Genomic DNA, 19,554 nt, shown 5'->3' with positions numbered 1-19,554 from the left:
GCCTGCGCCGTGAAAACGCTAATTTGTGGTTATATAGCGAGCCTACACGCCGCGCGCTTAGACCAAGCCCCCTAATCCCCGTGCGCGTAGAGCAGGCCGTGCAGGATTTTAGAGAAAACGTGCGCCGAAACCTTGCTACGAACTACTCTAGCGAAAGTTCGCCCGAACCAGGAGAGTATCCGAATATTGTAATCGAGTGAGAGTTTCCCTTTAACGACGTCGACGTTAGCTTATTACCAGGGCCTAGTAGGGTCGACAGAAATTATTTACAACCGACAAACGCAAGAACAGACGTCACCGACTCTGACATAAGTGTGACTTACCGGAGAGAATTTTCTTTAACATCTTACGATAGCAGTGCGTTTGATCCAGAAGAGTATGACACAGCGAATCGCAATACATGCGACATGGCCACACAACCTCCCGGAACACCACGAAGAGAAAGAAGTACCGAAAGACCCAGCGGCGCGGAAATACACGCGGAAAAAATCGAATGCATGCCTCAGTAAACAGAGGGCAAGATCACGCAGGACCGTTCCGTGACCGTAGAGACGCGATGATAGACGAAATGTTGGAGGGCATGAGAGCCATCCAGGAGCGGCTGAGTCGCCTGGAGCTTGCCCAATACAATACGTGCGTAGCAAATTTAATCGCAGATCCAGCAGAAATATACGGCGGACGACGTCCGAAATTTTCATGGACCGATAACTTCATTCATGAAACTAAAAGAAGCCCGCGATATAATTTCGGAAATGACGGAACGTCACGAAATGCGGTGCAAAAATTTTTAAACGTGAGTACGTACGCAATTAGCAAGATTAATCCGGAAGACGAACACTCATTGTTAAAAGCGATTTTATGCACGAAACTAACAGGCAAAGCTATGCACGATTTTCAGACGCGAGACATCCACTCGTTCGCACAATTAAAGCGCAAAATAGAATTGTGCTATTTAACAAAAAGAAGCACCACGCACATTCAGCGGGAATTTAATACGAGTCGGCAGAAGCCTGGCGAAAGCTCGCGCGAGTACGGATCCCGTATAGATAAACTCGCGATGGAACTTTATCAATCTATGATAGAGGGCCGCCAGCAGACGGTGGAGCAGAGGAAAGTGATCCTTGATACGATACAAGGATTAGCTCTCGAAAATTTCCAATTAGGTCTAAAAGAAGAAATCCAGACTATAGTATCTTGAAATTACGATAATCTATCCGCCGCCATTTTAGGCGGAGGAGAAATTAAAAGGCTCTTCAACAAGGCCACCGATAAGCACCGACAAAAACAGAAACGGGCAAGAGTACTTGCAAGGCAAAAATCCAAGCATACAATGCCATAAATGTGGGAAAACCCGGTCACATAGGACGAGAGTGCAGAATAAGCCGGTACGCGGATAAAATTTTCCTTCCAAAACCCGAAAAAACGGCAAGCGCTAATACCGTAGAGAAATATTGCACATATTGCAAGAAAGCGGGACATAAGAGAGAAGAATGTTGGTCTTTACATGGGAGGCCCAAGAGAGAAAGACCTAGGCGACCAAAAAAAAAGTTGAAAAGGAAAGACAAGTAAACACAACTGTCCAGGCAAGGAGAAAGAAAGACAATAGAGAGTGACGGAGCGTCATTCAGCAGTAGCAGCGAGAGCAACGAAGAGGAGAAGCCTAAGAAGAGGAAGACGCGAGCGGCACGTGAACATCAGATTACGTAAGTAATCTGCTACATACAAGCAAACAGCGGTCTCGATCTCGTGACATTGCCGATATGAGAAGCAAAAAAGAGCAAAATAAATTTACTTTTAGACACGGGCGCAACTATTACCTTACTAAAAATAGGAAATTTAAATCGTGAAACACGAATTCGCGAGGAACGTATGACTCTTACCGGCGTGATGGGACACAAAACTAAGAGCAACCATAAAAGGAGACAAGGAAATAAGGCACACGGTGGTCAAGTATACGTGGTCAAAGACGATTTCCCGATCGACTACGAGGGAATCCTCGGAATATATTTCTTAAAGAACACAGCGCAAAGTGCGATCATGAACAAAAACAAATGCGTATAGACAATGCGATCCTTAAACTCAGGCCGTTCCAAAAATTTAAATTAGCGCCTCGCAGCGTAAGTCACACAAGCGAGTACAGCCCGAAACAAAATAGGTATTGTCCAAGCAGAAGAAACGCGATCCGGAGTCTTTATCGGGAGCTGTTTAGTATGCCTGGAGGTCAATACTTATCCGGTCAGCGTAATGAATACGACCGGAGAGACAATAGAGATAACAACACCAAGCGTCACTGTCGAAGAACTGTGCACGGACGAAGACGCACGCATACATGCAATAAAGACAGCTGATGAACAAGAACGTGAAAATATTCTAACACAAGAACGATTATAGAAGCAAATGCGAACAAGCCATTTAAATTTGAAAGAAAAGGAGAAATTACAAGAAATTTTCGAAGAATTTTGCAATATTTTTCATCTAGAAGAGGATGTCCTATTGTGTACGAATGCAGTAGAACACGAAATAACTACGTGCACGGATAGCGCACTCGTCAATGTTCGACCATATAGACTGCCTGAAAAACACAAGATAGAAGTAAACAGGCAGATGCTCGAGCAGGAAATAATTAGACCGAGCACAAGTCAGTGGAATGCACCCTTGCTAGTGGTTCCAAAAAAACCTGACGTATCCGGTAAACTAAAGTATAGAGTCGTGATAGACTTTCGCAAATTAAATGATCTTACTATAGGAGATTCATTCCCTCTACCGAACATTACCGACATATTGGATCAGCTGGGAAATGCGCAATACTTTACAACCTTAAATCTCGTATCCGGATACCACCAAATCACAGTGGCAGAAAAGGATAAAAATAAAACTGCGTTTTCCACGCCCTATGGCCATTATGAGTACAACAGAATGCCATTCGGAGAGAATGCACCAGCGACGTTTCATCGATTAATGAACACAATACTGACAAGAGTGCAAGGGCTAAAGTGTTTAGTTTATCTAGACGATATAGTAGTATATGGGCTTAACCTTAAGGAGCACAATAAACGCTTAATAGAAATATTGCGTAGATTGCGAAAAAGAACTTAAAGCTACAACCCGACAAGTGCGAATTTCTGCGGAAGAAGGTAATCTATTTAGGGCACATAATTACCGAGAATGGGATCACGCCAGATCCTACGAAATTAGAAGCTGTGAAGAACTTTCCACGACCGAAAACCGTAAAAAATATCCAAGCGTTCATAGGACTAGCAGGTTATTATAAAAAATTTATAAAGATTTCTCAAAATCGCGAAGCTACTCACGAAAAAAGGAAAAAAATTTAGATGGACGACAGAACAACAGAACGCGTTCGAAATATTAAAAGAAAAACTGATTACGGCACCGTATTAAGCTACCCGGACTTCGAGAAAGAATTCGTAGTAACAATGGACGCGTCGGATTACGCGATAGGAGCAGTGCTCTCGCAAGGACCTGTCGGCAGCGATCAATCAATAGCTTACGTTAGCCAAATTTTAAATAAAGCAGAAAGGAACTACAATACAACAGAAAAGGAATTGCTAGCGATAGTCTGGGCAATGAAAGATTTTCGACCATATATATATGGGACCACATTCAAAATCATAACGGATCATCGACCATTAGTGTGGTTATTTAATGTCACTGACCCAGGCTCGCGACTCATACGGTGAAGGTTGAAACTCGAAGAGTATGATTACAAAATCGTGCATCGAGCAGAGGCAATGTCAATGCCGATGCCCTGAGCCGGTATCCAGTTACGGATAGCGCGAATGTCAATGTAATTATGCCAGCGGAAGAAAGAGAAGTACTACAACAAATACTATTTGAATATCATGACGCGCCGATTGGGGAACACCAAAGAATCGCACGGACCCTCAATAAAATTAAATTAATGCATAACTGGCGAGAAATAACTAGAGATATAGAAAACGTATACAATATATGTAAATGCGAATTTTGCCAGAAAAATAAACTAAGCCGAAAAACAAAAATGCCTCTAGTTATCACGGACACTCGTGAGAGGCCCTTCGAAAAATGTGCATGAGACATAGTGGGACCACTACCGGTAACTACTAATGGAAACAAATATATTTTAACTTTCCAGGATCACCTTACTAAATTTAGTAAGGCCACACCTATAGAAAATCAGGAAGCGAGTACAGTAGCAAAAGCCTTCGTAACAAAAGTAGTAGTGAAATGGAATACCCGAGAAAATTTTAACAGACCAGGGAACCAACTTCACGAGTGAAATGTTTAAGAACACTTGTAAATTATTAAAAATAGAGAAAATACAGACAACGGCGTATCACCCGAAAAGTAATGGAGCTCTAGAACGCTCACACCGAACTCACGGAATATCTGCGGCATTACATCAATGAAGAGCAGACAGATTGGGATGAATGTCTGCCTTATGCGATGTTCGCGTACAACACAACCCCGCATATCGCAACAGGATTTACTCTATTCGAATTAGTATACGGGCACTGCGTGACTCTATCTACGGCACTGTCGAAACCACCTACGCTAACGTATTCGTATGAAGACTACGCGCAGGAATTAAAAGAGAAATTACGCGCCACGAGCCAAATCGCGCGTGAAAATGCTATACAGGCGAAAAATAGAGCAAAAACACGATTAAAGCGTAAAAAAGAAAATTTTCCGAGTAGGAGATAAAGTACTATTATATGATGAAACAGTACGCCGCGGAAGATGAAAAAAATTAGACTCCCAGTGGACAGGACGACACGTAGTATTAGAGAAACATAGCGACGTAAATTACACAATTAAGCGCGGGAAAAAATACAATGAGTACACGCAAATAGGTTAAAACTATTTATTGAACAGTAACAAAAAAAGAGAGAGAGACTAGGTGTCAGGAGTCAGGTAAGAATTCACAAAACAGTAATCTGAATCCTTACTTGCAGGATCATGTGCATATGGAAATGCATCGGACATGTGACATCTGACACTCACACTTTTGAGTGGGAGACCTTCAGTCACGAACCTGCAATATACTTCGAGAAAACGGGCCAAATGAACCAAATGGAAGCGGCATGGAAAGTAGTAATAAAAACGGATGTCAAGGCTCTCGAACTGAGACATCAACATCTTCAAGAATACTTGGAGAAAATAGAGCAACAATGCAAGGACACGATCGGTAACGTACAGTATACGTGTACGACCATACTCCGGATAATAGAAAAAGATAACGCAAAGCTAATTACATTACTCGCGAGCCTCAAAGAAATATATAGAGGTAATGACCGCCGACGCGGGCTAATAAACGTGATCGAAACAGTCAGCAAAACGCTTTTCGGCACAATGGACGCCAAAGATGCAAAAATAATAGACGAGCAGTTACAATTACTGCACAACAATGAGAAAGCCCTGAAGCATGCCATAAAACACCAGGTAAAAATATTTAACGCCACAATAGCCCACATCGACAAACTCGAAGATGTATTAACGTACAATTATAACTTACTCCTGAACACCATTAAAAGATTAGAATCACAACTAGGAAAATTTATACAAAAAGCTGATCTAGACGAACACTTCCTAATCCTCATGGAGATAATGACAGACCTGATGCAGGATGTGAAAGACATCATGGACCATTTGATGTACGCACAAAATAACATAGTAATAACACGATTGCTACCCGTAGATGAAATACTGACTACACTTAAGGAAACGACTGCACAACTAACAAAAGGACAGCATTTTCCTTTTAAAATCAATATAGAAAACTGGCGAAATATATAGACGTACTTGACAATGACGGCGTACTACGACGAACCATATATATATATATATATATATATATGTCAATTGTAGCCTTCGGGGACAATTTTTGATATGCATTGGCTGTTTTGGAGACTTCTGGTTCTTTTGGGGACTGTCCTCAAAGTTTTATATATCAATTGTATGTTTTGGGGACGTCCCCAAAATTACAATTTTATTGGAATTGTACATTTTGGGGACACGTTTTCTTTGGGTACATTGGGGACCGTCCCCAAAGTTTTACAAGACATATTGGCTATTTTGAGGACATTTCATCATTTACGCTGAAATTTCGCGCGAGACGAAATATAATAAGTCAAAATGAACATCACAGATTTTCTAAGGCTGATGTCCCATGGAGCGGATTACGCAGAAGCGGAAGAAGCGGATCACCAATCACAGGACCATTTCAACGGAATATTTAAAAGAGTTCTATCAGAATGATCCCATGATTGGTGATCCGCTCATTTGCAACATTGCAAAATTTGACATACATACAAAACTTTATTATTTTCTACTTACTAAAAACGCAACTTGCGACTTGCGATTAATGTAGAATGGGCTCAACGCATAACATAAATGCATAAGAAATCCAATTGGTTAAATTTCTTATGCACTTTGCATATGGACCAATCAATTTGCTTATGTACATATGTTATGCGTTATGCAAAAGTCTGGGCCCTAAGACCGGATCTACAATAGGTGTAGTAAAGCGAAAAGCACACACTCTTGCATAACGCATAACATAACTGCATAAGAAATTCGATTGGTTGAATTTCTTATGCACTTTGCTTATGGACCAATCAATTTGCTTATGTACATACGTTATGCGTTATGCAAAAGTGTGTGCTTTGGCCTTAAGTCTTAAAGAATTAACCAATTATATTCGATTATTTTTCTCACATTCAATTATAATTGGTCAGTTTCTTAGAGCTTAAGGCTTATTATAAGGTCTACCTATTGTAGACCGGGCCTAAGGCATGGGTACAATAAATAAAACATTAACCTTAAAAATCTAATTTTGTTAAGAAATCTGTCTTACTCATCACACATGCAATGTCTTGAACAAAATTTTACAATAATCAGTACGTTGTTATACCTTTTGAAAAGAATTTTTAGTTATAAACAGATTATTGCATATGTTAATATTTAATAACAGTATCACAGACTTTGTCATTATAAAAATGCTTTAGCTTATTAAAACTGGTCTTTACTGTACTAACGGATGCACAAGTTTTGTATTATGTAATAAACTCATTATTTTATTGCTTATTGACCAAATATATTTACTATAAATGTAATAATTAATACAACCGTTTTAATGTAAGGGACTCATTTTAATAAAAAAGCTTTCTGCAATTTTTGTTATAATAAGGAAACATTAATAAGAATTGAGCCTGTTAAAAGAAATAATTTTTTATTAAATAAAATGACAATTAGTTGATTGTGCTAAAATTTGGCATATGATATATCGTACGTGTGACTGGTATAGATTTCCTAACTTTACAAGACTTTTAAGGGTTTATTGTCTTTTAAATAGTAAGTGACTTTTACTCAAGCAGTTTTTAAAATTGTACTTACTCGATGCAAAATATATAATCTTAACATTTACAGTTAGAAATATTACTATGACAAACAATAGACATGTAAAAGTGAAAACCATTTTTTAATAGGTACAGGGTAATAATTTGATAAAAAATTTAAAAAGTGAGCAAATTTATTTTTGAAATATATTAATTGCTTAACATCTGGTGAATATGTCCACTTTTGACATTTTCACTCAAATTATGTGAATATAGAAGTTTTCAAGTCTCTAAGGCCCGGTTCCACAACTCACGGTTAAATTAACTGGCTGATTGTTCCATTGGAATTGACCAATCGTATTTGTCGTTAAGCAAAATTAACAAATACGATTGATCAATTCCAATGGAATAATCGGCCAGTTAATTTAACCGTGAGTTGTGGAACCGGGCCTAAGAATCTTTATCATAATGTCAATTACTCATTAAAATGCAATGTATCTTGCATAGAATTTTAATGTAAGCAACATGTTACACTTGATGGAAAATAGTATATCTAGACAGAGTTCAAAGTTACATAGAGTATTTTTATGACACTATTACAGAATTTGGCATTATGTACATTTCTTCTTAAAGCGACAATGAAAACTTTATTATTATGAGTTTAAAACTTTAATACTTTTTGCTCATTAGAAAATGGTTTTCACATTTATATGTCCTTTTTTCAGACAGAAGAATCTACAACAACAAACAATATTACAAATATATTTTAAATTATGAAACAATGTTAAAATAAAGTTCGCTTTTTATTTTACAAAGGAAATAAAACCTGAAAAATCCAGCAAAATTAGGAAATCTACAATAATCACACGTAGAGCATGTCACATGCCAAATTTTAGCCCAATCAACTTATTGTCATTTTATTTAATTTAGTTTATTATTTAGTTAATTAAGTATTACAAACTTTGACACTGAAAATTTTTCAACTTTTTAAAACGAGTCTCTTGTGTATTAATGGATGCATTAGTTGTTGCAATATTTGATAAACTAGTTACATTATTATTTATTGACACAATAAACAACATTGTTTATTGACACAATGATAACAGTATTACAAATTTCTTAACTTTACAAAATTCGACTTTTAAACATATTATGTTTACTGTACAATTTTAATGCGTAAGAAATCAATTGTTTATCATACAACTCGATAAAGTTTTCAACATATAGTAATAGAGTTTAATTGTCGCTTTAAGAAAAAACTTTTTTATAGTGCCAAATTCTGTAATAATGTCATCATAACACATTATGTGTTATTAACACTAAACTTTGTTCAGATGCATTATTTTTTGTTAAATGTAATATATGTTGCTAACGCTAAAATTTTAAGCGAGACATGTATTGCATAATTGATCGATCTCAGATGCATAAAAAAATTGTACGATAAATATAATATTAACTTCAAGTCAAATTTTGTAAAATTAAAAAAATCTGTCATTTCTATCACACATGCAGTATGTCTGGAACAAAATTTTGTAGTAACCAATAGGTTATCTCTCATCATTAAAAATGATTGTTATGAAATAATTAATAACCTATATTAACATTTGAAAACGGTACTATATTATCATAATAAAATTTTTTTATCTTATGAAAACGGTTCTCTTTTACACTAACAGATGCATTAGTATTGTAGGATATAATAAACTCGTGTACACTTTATTGTATGAAAAAATTTTTTAATGAGCATAAACTAAGAATTTGATAAAAATTAAAAACGTGAAAAATTTTATACTATTAGAAATATATTAATTGTTCAACATCTAGAGAACATTATTACTTTTGATATTTTCACCCTAATTATGTGATACAAGGAATCTTCTAACATAATGTCAATTACTCGTGTAATATGTGTCTCGTATAGAATTTTAGCATAAGCAACACGTCACATTTGATGGAAAATAGTACATCTGAACAGAGATTAGTGTTACATAGAGTGTTTACGACACTATTACAGAATTTGACACTACATGTTTTTTCTTAAAGCGACAATTAAATCTTTGTAACTGTAAGTTTGCAACATTATTACTCTTTGCTCATTAAAAAATGGTTTTCACTTTCACATGTCCTTTCAGGTAGAAGAATATTTATAACTACGAATGTTAATATTACAAATAAATTTTGCATTATGAAACGATGTTAGAGCAAAGATCGCTTCTTATTGTACAAAGGATAATAAAATGTGAAAAGTCCTGCAAAGTTAAGAAATTTACGTAAATCACACGTAGAACATGACACATGCAAAAGTTTAACCTAATCAACTTATTGTCATTTTATTTAATGAAAAATTATTTCTTTTAACAGGCTTATTTCTTATTCATGCTTCCTTGCCATCACAAAAATTGTCAAAAGTTTTTTTGCTCAAATGAGTCTTATGTAAAAATGGTTCCATTAATTATTGCATATGTTAAATGTATTGGGTCAATAAACAATAATGTAACAAGTTTATAAAATATTGCAACAACAACTAATGCATCCGTTAATGCACAAAAAACTCGTTTTAAAAAGTTGAAAAATTTTCATATTGTCAAAATTTGTATTTGTAATACTCTTATCAAATATTAATATCTATAATATCTGTTCGTAACAATCATTTCGTGTTAAAAGGGATGTGATTATTGCAATATTCTGCTCAAGACATACTACATGTGTGATAGGCATGACAGATTTCTTAATCTTACAAAATTCGACTTTTAAGGTTAATATTATGTTTACGGTACGATAATTTTAATGCGTAAGAGATAGATTGTATATCATACAACTCGATAAAGTTTTCAACATGTAGTAATAGAGTTTAATTGTCGCTTTAAAAAGAAACATTTTTATAATGCCAAATTCTGTAATAATGTCATCATAACACATTATGTGTTATTAGCACTAAACTCTGTTCAGAAGCATTATTTTCTGTTAAATGTAATATAAGTTGCTGACGCTAAAATTCTAAGTGAGACGCATATTGCATGATTAATCGATCTCATATGCATAAAAAATGATAAATATAATATTAACCTCAAAAGTCAAATTTTGTAAGGTTAAAAAATCTGTCATTTCTATCACACATGCAGTATGCTTGAGCACAATTTGGTAATAATCAATACGTTATCTCCCATAATGAAAAATAATTATGTTCTGATTATTTTCTATATTAATATTTGAAAATTGTTTTACAGACTGTCATTATAAAAATTTTTTATTTTATAAAACGAGTCTCTTCTGTGCTATCGGATGCATTAGTATTGCAATGTATGATAAACTCATCTTTATTATAATAAGTAAGCCTGTTCGTAGGAATGATTCTTCACGAAAGAAAATGACAATACGTTGATGGTGCTATTTGGCATATGACATATTGTACGTGGGATTGGTGCAGACTTTCTAACATTGCAGGACTTAAAGTTTTATTGTCCTGCGAAGTAAAGTGATTTTTATTGTTTTTTTATTCAAAATATATTTGTAATAATAATGTCTATAGTTACAAGTGTCCTTTTGCCTATGAAAAATGTAAAAGTGAGAACATTTTTTAATGAGCACAGGATAATAATTTAATAAAAATTAAAAATGTCAGCAAATTTATACTATTTGAAACATATTAATTGCTCAACATCTAGAAAACATTTTCACTTTTGACATTTTTCTCCCAAATTATATGATATAACATAAGTAACATGTTACACTTGGTAGAAAATAATACATCTAAATAGAGTGTTATCAAGAGTGTTTTTATGACATTGTTATAGAATTTGATATTATGCGTGTTTTTTCTTAAAGCGACAAATGAAACTTTATTATTCTTTGCTCGTTAATAAAAGATTTTCACTTTTACATGTCCTCTTTTTCAGGCAGAACACTTATAACTTATAAATATTACTATTACAAATATATTTTGCATTATAAAATGTTAGAATACAATGTTGGAATAAACATTACTTTTTATTTTGGAAAGGACAATAAAGTGGACAATAAAATTAAAAGTTCTGTAAAGTTAGGAAATCCTACACTAGTTACAGGTACAATATGTCACATGATAAATTTTAGCACAACTAACATTTTGTTAAGTTATTTAGTGAAAATATATTTCTTTTGACAAGCTTACTTTTTATTAATGTTTCTTTAACATAAAAATTGTAGGAATTTTTTTTATTAAAATGAGTTTCTTACATAATGATTGTATTAATTATTGCATAATACGTGTATTTTATGAGTGAATTGTAATATTTATCAGATAATATTACAATAATTAATGCATCAGTACGTTAATACAGAAGAGATCCGTTTTAATAACACGAATCATTTTCCAAGTCACAAAGTCTGTAATATTCTGTTATCAAATATTAATATAGTCTATAATCTATTTATAGCAATCATTTTTATTAAGAATAACAACGTATTAATTGCTGTTTAATTTTGCTTAAGACGTACTGCATTGTAATAGGCATGATTTTTTAATCTTACGAAATTTAATTTTTAGGCCCCGGGCATAGACTTTTGCATAACGCTTAAGAGAATTATCCAATCAGAGCTCTTAATTTCTATCCTGGGAAGGAAATAGAAACGAGTTTGATTGATTGGTTTTCTTATGCGTTACGCAAAAGTGTGTGCAATGATATTTATTAAAGGATTAAACATCCTTAGCGCATATAAAGCATAAGGGTGCTGTCCCATGGTGCTCTGAAACGAAATCGGAAACGCAGATCGCCAATCACAAGATCATTCTGATAGAACCTTTTTAAAAATTCCGTTGAAATGGTTCCCGTGATTGGTGATCCACCTTTTTTCTTCTTCTTCTTTCCCGTTAGGTTAGGTTAGGTTTCCGTCCAATCCGCCTTTCTGATTCCGTTTTCCAAGCACCATAAAAATATAATAGTTGATTATTCCATTGAAATTGACCAATCGTATTTGTTATTAAGCAAAACTAACAAATGCGATTGATCAATTCCAATGAAATAATGAACGATTAAGTTAATTAGAGTTTAGTGTAAGTGGCCTTCAGTGAGAGTGGTTTTAAGCTCGGTCTACGATAAGTCATTAGTCGTTGGTCGTAAGAAATCTAGCCAATCACAGTTGATCTTAGAGAAGAATAAACGAATATGATTGGTTAAATTTCTTACGACCAACGACTAACGACTACTTATTGTAGACCGGGCCTACATGTGACGTATTTGCGTAAGCTTAACTTGCGTCAACCAATCACATCGTCTTTATGTGCCCTAAGGGCTCTGGCACACCAGCGCGATTTTGTCGCGCGATGTTCAATGAGCGACTGTCTTTCCGCTCATAGCTGTATACCCATTGGACATCGCACGTCACGCGCGACAAAATCGCGCTGGCTGCCAGAGCCATTAAGGGCCATCTACAATGGAGAGTCGTAGGCCGTAGCAGTAGTCGTAGAAAATGTCTCCACTTCGTATTGCTTTACTGTTTTCAGCCTACAGCAGACATTGAGCCAATTCATTGCGTGCTTACGATGAGCGTTGGGGCATTCGGGATTAGTTTTTGGTCGCCTTTCTTTGATGGCCGGCTTGTATGTTATTGCTACGTCGTTTTTATTTTAGACAGCATTGCCGTAGTTTTAGTGCTGTTACGGCTAAAACATTCCATTGTAGATGGCCCTTAAGGGTGCGGTCCCATGGAGCGGATTATGCAGAAGCGAAACGAGCGGATCACCAATCACGGGATTATTCTGATAGAACTCTTTCAAAGATTCCGTCGAAACGGTCCTGTGATTGGTGATCCGCTCGTTCCGCTTCCGCATATTCCGCTCCATGGGACCGTACCCTAAGACGATTTTAGGGACATTCAGAGCACGTTAAAGATGATGTGGTTGGTTGACGCAAATTACGTTTACACCGTATGTAAAGCCACTCTGAGGGTGCAGTCCCATAGAGCGTATTACGCCTAAGCGGAACGAGCGTATCACAAATTACGGGACCGTTTCGACGGAATTTTTGAAAGAGTTCTATCAGAATAATCTCGTGTTGGTGTTCCGCTCGTTCTGCTTATGCGTAATACGTTCCATGGGACTGCACCCTGAGGCTGATGTCCCCTGGAGCGGATTATGCGGAGCGGAATGAGGGTGCAGTCCCATGGAGCGGATTATGCGGAAGCGGAACGAGCGGATCACCAATCACGGGATTATTCTGATAGAACTCTTTTAAAGATTCCGTCGAAACGGTCCTGTGATCTCGTTCGCACATGTGTACAAGTGCAAAATCCACCTTTTGCACTTATGCGCATGCACGAGACCATCTTTTGCACTTGTACGCATGCGTGAACGAGAGAGAAAGGTATTACCCAAAGCATGCTAGCCTTTTCCCTCTGAATCTTACCCCTACTCCCACAATGCTCAGTCTAGATATATTATAGGCGAGTTTTTTAATTTATCGATCAATTGCATTATGCACAGATGCTTTTCTCTGTAAAAACTTTTTTTGCGCATCGTGCGATTGAGTAATCGATGAGTTAAAAAACTCACCTTATGTCTATGGACGCGACAGACTCTTATTGGGTGCGTTCCACTTAAAGCTTGCAACGACCGTGGAATCATTTTATCCTTGTTGTTTATCAAATATTAAACAAAGATAAATGACGCTCGCAAGCGTTGCGAGCGTTAAGTGGAACGCACCCATTGTAGATCCGCCCTAATCCGCTTCATAGGACCGCAACCCGAGTGGTTGCGCTGCTGGTTGCAATGGCCGCATTCAGCAAACTCAGCAGCTAAGTAGCAATCGAACATGATTGGTTCTGACTTATAGAACCAACAAATCAACGGCATTATTCAACGGAAAATCTAGTAATGTTGCTCAACTACTGAGTCTGCTGAATGCGGCCAATGAGTCTTTATTGCGATTAGTTTTTGCTCTAGTTCTATTAAATAACTAAGACCAAGAACCAATTGAATTAAAAAATCACTGCGCGGCAAACTGTAGATGCAGACCAATTGAGACAAAGGTTAATATGCGATGTTCGAAGATGTGGATTTTTTATTGTATCTGCGCATTTTACGGTAAAGATATCTGTCGTGATGAAAATTTATATTAAAATTTACAAGGAAGTTGTAAAAATTCTAATAATGTTTGCTTTAGTAATGCTCACCAATGGTACATATTACGTATGTCCATTAAATGATATTTACGCAAGAAAAGGTAATAATTGCATGTTGAAAAATGCGCAGTTAAGAACAAAGGCATGCATAATGGCTGTTAACGGTACGTATGTTTTCACAATAACGCTATTGTTGCTAGAATTAACGGTAATTTTTACTTTTACTTTATCGCTGTGCCATAAGAAACACGTTCCTCGCATAATATGTTTAATGTCGTTTTTTAAATTATTGTACCTTTATGGAATCATTTTCCTTATCATAGATGCACTGTTGTATTATAATAATTATTAATCATTATTTTTGAAAACTTCTATAAGAGTACATCTCTGTCTCATCAATACAGAGAAGCAGAAAATAAATTAAGAAAGTAAAAAATTAATACAAATATTATGTCGTCAAAATTAATTTTTACAATATAATAATTGATAATTATATTGCAAATAATTGATGTTGGCCAGCAATCAATTCTGAAATAATATAATATTGATTTAATAACTTTAGTATTATTTTTATGAAAAATGTGACTTTTGTATTATTTTTATGAAAAATGTGACGTGACACATTTATATTTTTATGTAAAAATTGTTTCCACATTTATTTAAAATAATTTATTAAAAAGTATTACATTTTGCCTATAATGTCTTTAAAAGTTTGTAAGAAAAATGGGGACAAATTAAAAATATTTTTTATATATTTGTAGCAAATATCGAGCATCTTTCTAAAATTAAAAAAAATTTAAACCATAATATTCCTCGAGTAAAATTACAATCTATAAATCTTTGCAAGTATAAAACACTTAGCCGACAAAAGCCTCGAATAATTAAATCTGAGGTACTTAAAAAAGGCCAAAAAATAAAAATAAAAAATAAAAGTAAAACTAATCAGCAGGCGCAAGAAAAACTAAAGACTACATCTGAAGAATACAATCTCTCTGGTAAGAAAATTGAAATTGAATATAAAGAAACTATTTTTTCAGAGTATATAAGTTTACTTCAAATTTAATTTATTGCTTATTGATGTTATCATCTTATTAAAATGCCATTATAACATAAATGAATTAAATGAAGAAATAGATACTATTTAACATTAATATCTAATAGTGATATTAATACACTGTACATCTTACAAAAATTTAATATTGGTAATAAGTTGGTCAATAATTAATTATTTATTGAGTATTAATAAAAACAATTGTTAAAATTAATTTAAAATAAATAATCACTAACATTTTATATTGCCAGTATTAAGTTTCTTTAAACTTTGCTCTTTTGTTATTTCATATATATAAATATAGTTCTTACAAATAATTTTAAAATTTTTCAAATATGTATGATGTCAAATGTATATGGTAACAATAATAACAATAATAACTTCATTAATTTATTATTTCATAGTATATAAGTTTTTTAGACATTAATGTATCAAATGTCTCTTACAGAAATTTAATATTGACAGCATTAAATTGGCTTGTGATTAATTATTTTTCATATTAACAGTACTATTGGGTTAGTGCTTCTAATACGCAAAATAAATAATTAATCACTACTCAATTTAATGCTAATATTAAATTTTTATAAGAAACATTAATATCTTCTTTGACTATTTTATATATATTTAGATATGATTCTTACAAATGATTTTTCAAATGCTATACTACAAATAGACACTGTGAATAATGATAGCTCGTCCACTGATTTATGTTTGAATATTCAAACAAGAATATTGGAAAAATCTAATACTCGAGAAACATTAGATACATTGGTTGAGAGATCAAAAACCAACACTGATGAAGACAATTGTAAGTTATATTTAATATATTAATACTGTTATAAATATTAAACGTCATATTCATTGTCTTTCTTATTACAATCTTTCACTTCAACTTAATTTATTTATACATCTCAAATTTGATATCCATAAATATTCTTTTTTTATTATCTATTGTTAATATTGTTAACGTTGTAAATAATATTTCATAAATTTTAGTATTAAATTGATCTTTGATTTATTATATATTATTACTATTAAAAATACTGTTATTAGTTCTTTTAATATTCAAGGTAAATAATTAATCACTGCTCAATATTAATGCTAATATTAAATTTTTGTAAGAAACATTAATATCTTCTTTAACTATTTTACATGTGTTTAGATAAGATTCTTACAAATGACTTTTCAAATGCCGCATTACAAACAGACACTGTAAATAATGATATCTGGTCCACTGATTTATGTTTTGAAAATATTGAAACAAGAGTATTGGAAAGATCTGATAATCAAGAAACATTAAACATGTCGGTTGAGAAATCAAGAACCAATACTGATGAAGATAATTGTAAGTTACATTAAATATACTAACATTGTTATAAATGTTACATCGTATTAAATTGTCTTATTACATTCTTTCACTTCAACTTAATTTAAGTTATTTTATATATCTCAAATTTGATATCCATTTTGCAGCTATTTTAAAAGTATTTTTTTATTATCTATTGTCAATATTGATAACGTTCTTCAAATTTTCTTACAACTATATTTATTTATTTTATTAATTTAACTATATTTATTTATTTTATAATGATATTAATATTTCATAAATTTTAGTATTAAATTGATCTTTGATTCATTATATATTATTACTATTAAAAGTACTGTTATTAGTGCTTTTAATATTCAAGGTAAATAATTAATCACTGCTCAATTTAATGCTAATATTAAATTTTTATGAGAAACTTTAATAACTTATTTAACTATTTTGTATCTATTTAGATATGATTCTTACAAATGACTTCTCAAAAAGTACACTACAAATAGGCATAATGAAAAACAATAGCTCGTCCACTGATTTATGTGTTGAAGATATTGAAAGCAATAATATTGGAGAAATCTGATACTCAAGAAACATTAAATATGTTGGTTGAGAAATCAAGAAAAAATACTGATGAAGATAATTGTAAGTTACATTAACTATACTAACATTGTTATAAATGTTAAACGTTGTATTAAATTGTCTTATTACATTTTTTCACTTCAACTTAATTTAAGTTATTTATATGTTTCAAATTTGATATCCATTTTGCAGCTATTTTAAAAGTATTTTTTTTTTATTATCTATTGTCAATATTGATAATGTTCCTCAAATTTTCTAACAACTATATTAATTTATTTATTTTATTAATTTAACTATATTAATATATTTATTTTATAATGATATTAATATTTCATAAATTTTAGTATTAAATTGATCTTTGATTCATTATATATTATTACTTCTAAAAGTACTATTATTAGTGCTTTAAATATTCAAGGTACATAATTAATCACTGCTCAATTTAATGCTAATATTAAATTTTTATGAGAAACTTTAATAACTCATTTAACTATTTTGTATCTATTTAGATATGATTCTTACAAATGACTTCTCAAAAAGCACACTACAAATAGGCACTATGAAAAACAATAGCTCGTCCACTGATTTATGTGTTGAAGATACTGAAACAATAATATTGGAAAAATCTGATACTCAAGAAACATTAAATATGTTGGTTGAGAAATCAAGAAAAAATACTGATGGAGATAATTGTAAGTTACATTTAATATACTAATATTATAAATGTTAAACATATTCAATTGTCTTTCTTATTACATTATCTCATTTTACTTTAAGTAAATTGAACTAAAATAACAGAATGTATGTTTCGTATCTTCCAACAATTGTATTCCTTATCTTAATTTAAATTATTTTGTACAGGGACTTAGACCGAAATCAAATTATGATTCGGTTTCAGTTACGGTTTAATAAAATATTTGAAAACTGTACCGATTCAATTTCAGTATAATAGGTTCAAATTTCTTGATAAATAAAGAAAATCAAAAACCGTTTAATTTGTCTTTTTTCGATTCTGATCCAGGCACTTAATTTTTCGATTCTTAATAAATAATAATAATTAATAATATTTAATAATACTTTAAATAATTGTAGAGTGTAGCGGAAACAAAAGCTGAGTTGAATTGTCCCCATAAAATCATTGCACTACAAAAAGAAAAGAACCGATTGGAACCGGTCCAGGTCCCTGATTCTGTACATTTCAAATTTGCAGGATTGGGTGGTAACTAGTTAAATAGTTGAAAGTTATTAATAAAGTTAAAAAGTTAATAACTTAATTTAATTTAGTTAATTTTAAATAATTTAATTTTTAATTTTAACTAATTATTTTTTAAACGTATAAACTTTAACTTATTAACTTTTTGCTAAATTAAAAATTTTATCTGGGCAAAAGAAAAAATTATAAAATTTATTTTTGCATAAAAACAATTTTTTTGTTATTTCATATGATTTATATTATAATTTTATTTACAAATAAAGTAATAAATATATTTGATGATATTGTAATTATGTTGGTAATCTGATTTAAATAAATTATATGGCTTTTTCATTTAATATAAATAAAGCTTTTCAAAATTAACTTTTACTTTAACTTGAGTTAAAGTAATCTCAACGTAACTTTAACTAAGTTAGTTTTTTATTTATGTAACTTTTAACTTAATTAAATTAATTTTATAATCCATTAACTTTAATTTAATTTAGTTAAAAAATATATTAACTTACCCAATCCTGCAAATTTGATATATTCATTTTTCGGCTATTTTGACAATATTTTCTATAATCTTTTACCTTTGTTAATATTCTTAAAATCCCAATTATTATCGCTAATAATATTTTTTAAATACTTTTTAAAACATTAAAAAATATTTTTAAACATTTTATATTTTATTAAGTCATTTACGTTTTTATTTGCAAGTATTACTTAGTGTTTTGGACGATACCGAGACTAGTCTCGGTCTCGGTGTCGAGATCTAGACGAGACTCAAAGTTTGAATTCGAGACAAAGACGAGACTTTTTATGCTGAGAGTCTTGACGATATCGAGAGTCTCGTCGAGAATTTTATATATGAGATATAACTTTATTAATCAGTCATTTTTTTAATAAGAATGGAAAATTTAATTACATGCGGATATATTTATTATTGTTTCATTAATCATTATTTAATTTATAAATC

General features: G+C 32.3%; 1 protein-coding gene and 1 long non-coding RNA gene across 5 annotated transcripts; both read left to right on the top strand.

Annotated features, from left to right (window-relative positions):
- The first annotated feature begins 7,733 nt into the window (after positions 1-7,733).
- LOC118648285 lies at positions 7,734-9,846 on the top strand. The gene is made up of 2 exons (XR_004965235.1): positions 7,734-9,399; positions 9,467-9,846. It is a non-coding gene; the product is annotated as an uncharacterized LOC118648285 (long non-coding RNA).
- A 3,236-nt stretch (positions 9,847-13,082) lies between these two features.
- Positions 13,083-18,378, top strand: LOC118644066. 4 transcript variants are annotated; one of them, XM_036294625.1, is made up of 6 exons: positions 13,083-14,394; positions 14,474-14,596; positions 15,194-15,427; positions 16,112-16,291; positions 16,646-16,828; positions 17,893-18,378. In XM_036294625.1, exons 1-6 carry the CDS (start codon positions 14,346-14,348, stop codon positions 18,096-18,098), a joined length of 975 nt encoding a protein of 324 aa, XP_036150518.1. In that variant the 5' UTR covers positions 13,083-14,345; the 3' UTR covers positions 18,099-18,378. The 4 variants fall into 4 exon arrangements, 3 of the variants coding, with proteins under 3 accessions (XP_036150518.1, XP_036150519.1, XP_028046233.2); XM_036294626.1 differs by having other exon boundaries at positions 13,085-14,596; positions 17,893-18,075; positions 18,245-18,378; XR_004965234.1 differs by adding an exon at positions 17,263-17,446 and having other exon boundaries at positions 13,091-14,596; positions 17,893-17,994.
- Positions 18,379-19,554: the final 1,176 nt, after the last annotated feature.

This window comes from Monomorium pharaonis, unplaced genomic scaffold (assembly GCF_013373865.1).
Source record: "Monomorium pharaonis isolate MP-MQ-018 unplaced genomic scaffold, ASM1337386v2 scaffold_353, whole genome shotgun sequence".
Taxonomy (NCBI): Eukaryota; Metazoa; Arthropoda; class Insecta; order Hymenoptera; family Formicidae; genus Monomorium; species Monomorium pharaonis.
Note: the sequence above shows the minus strand (reverse complement) of the source record. Positions and strands in the feature narration are given on the sequence as shown.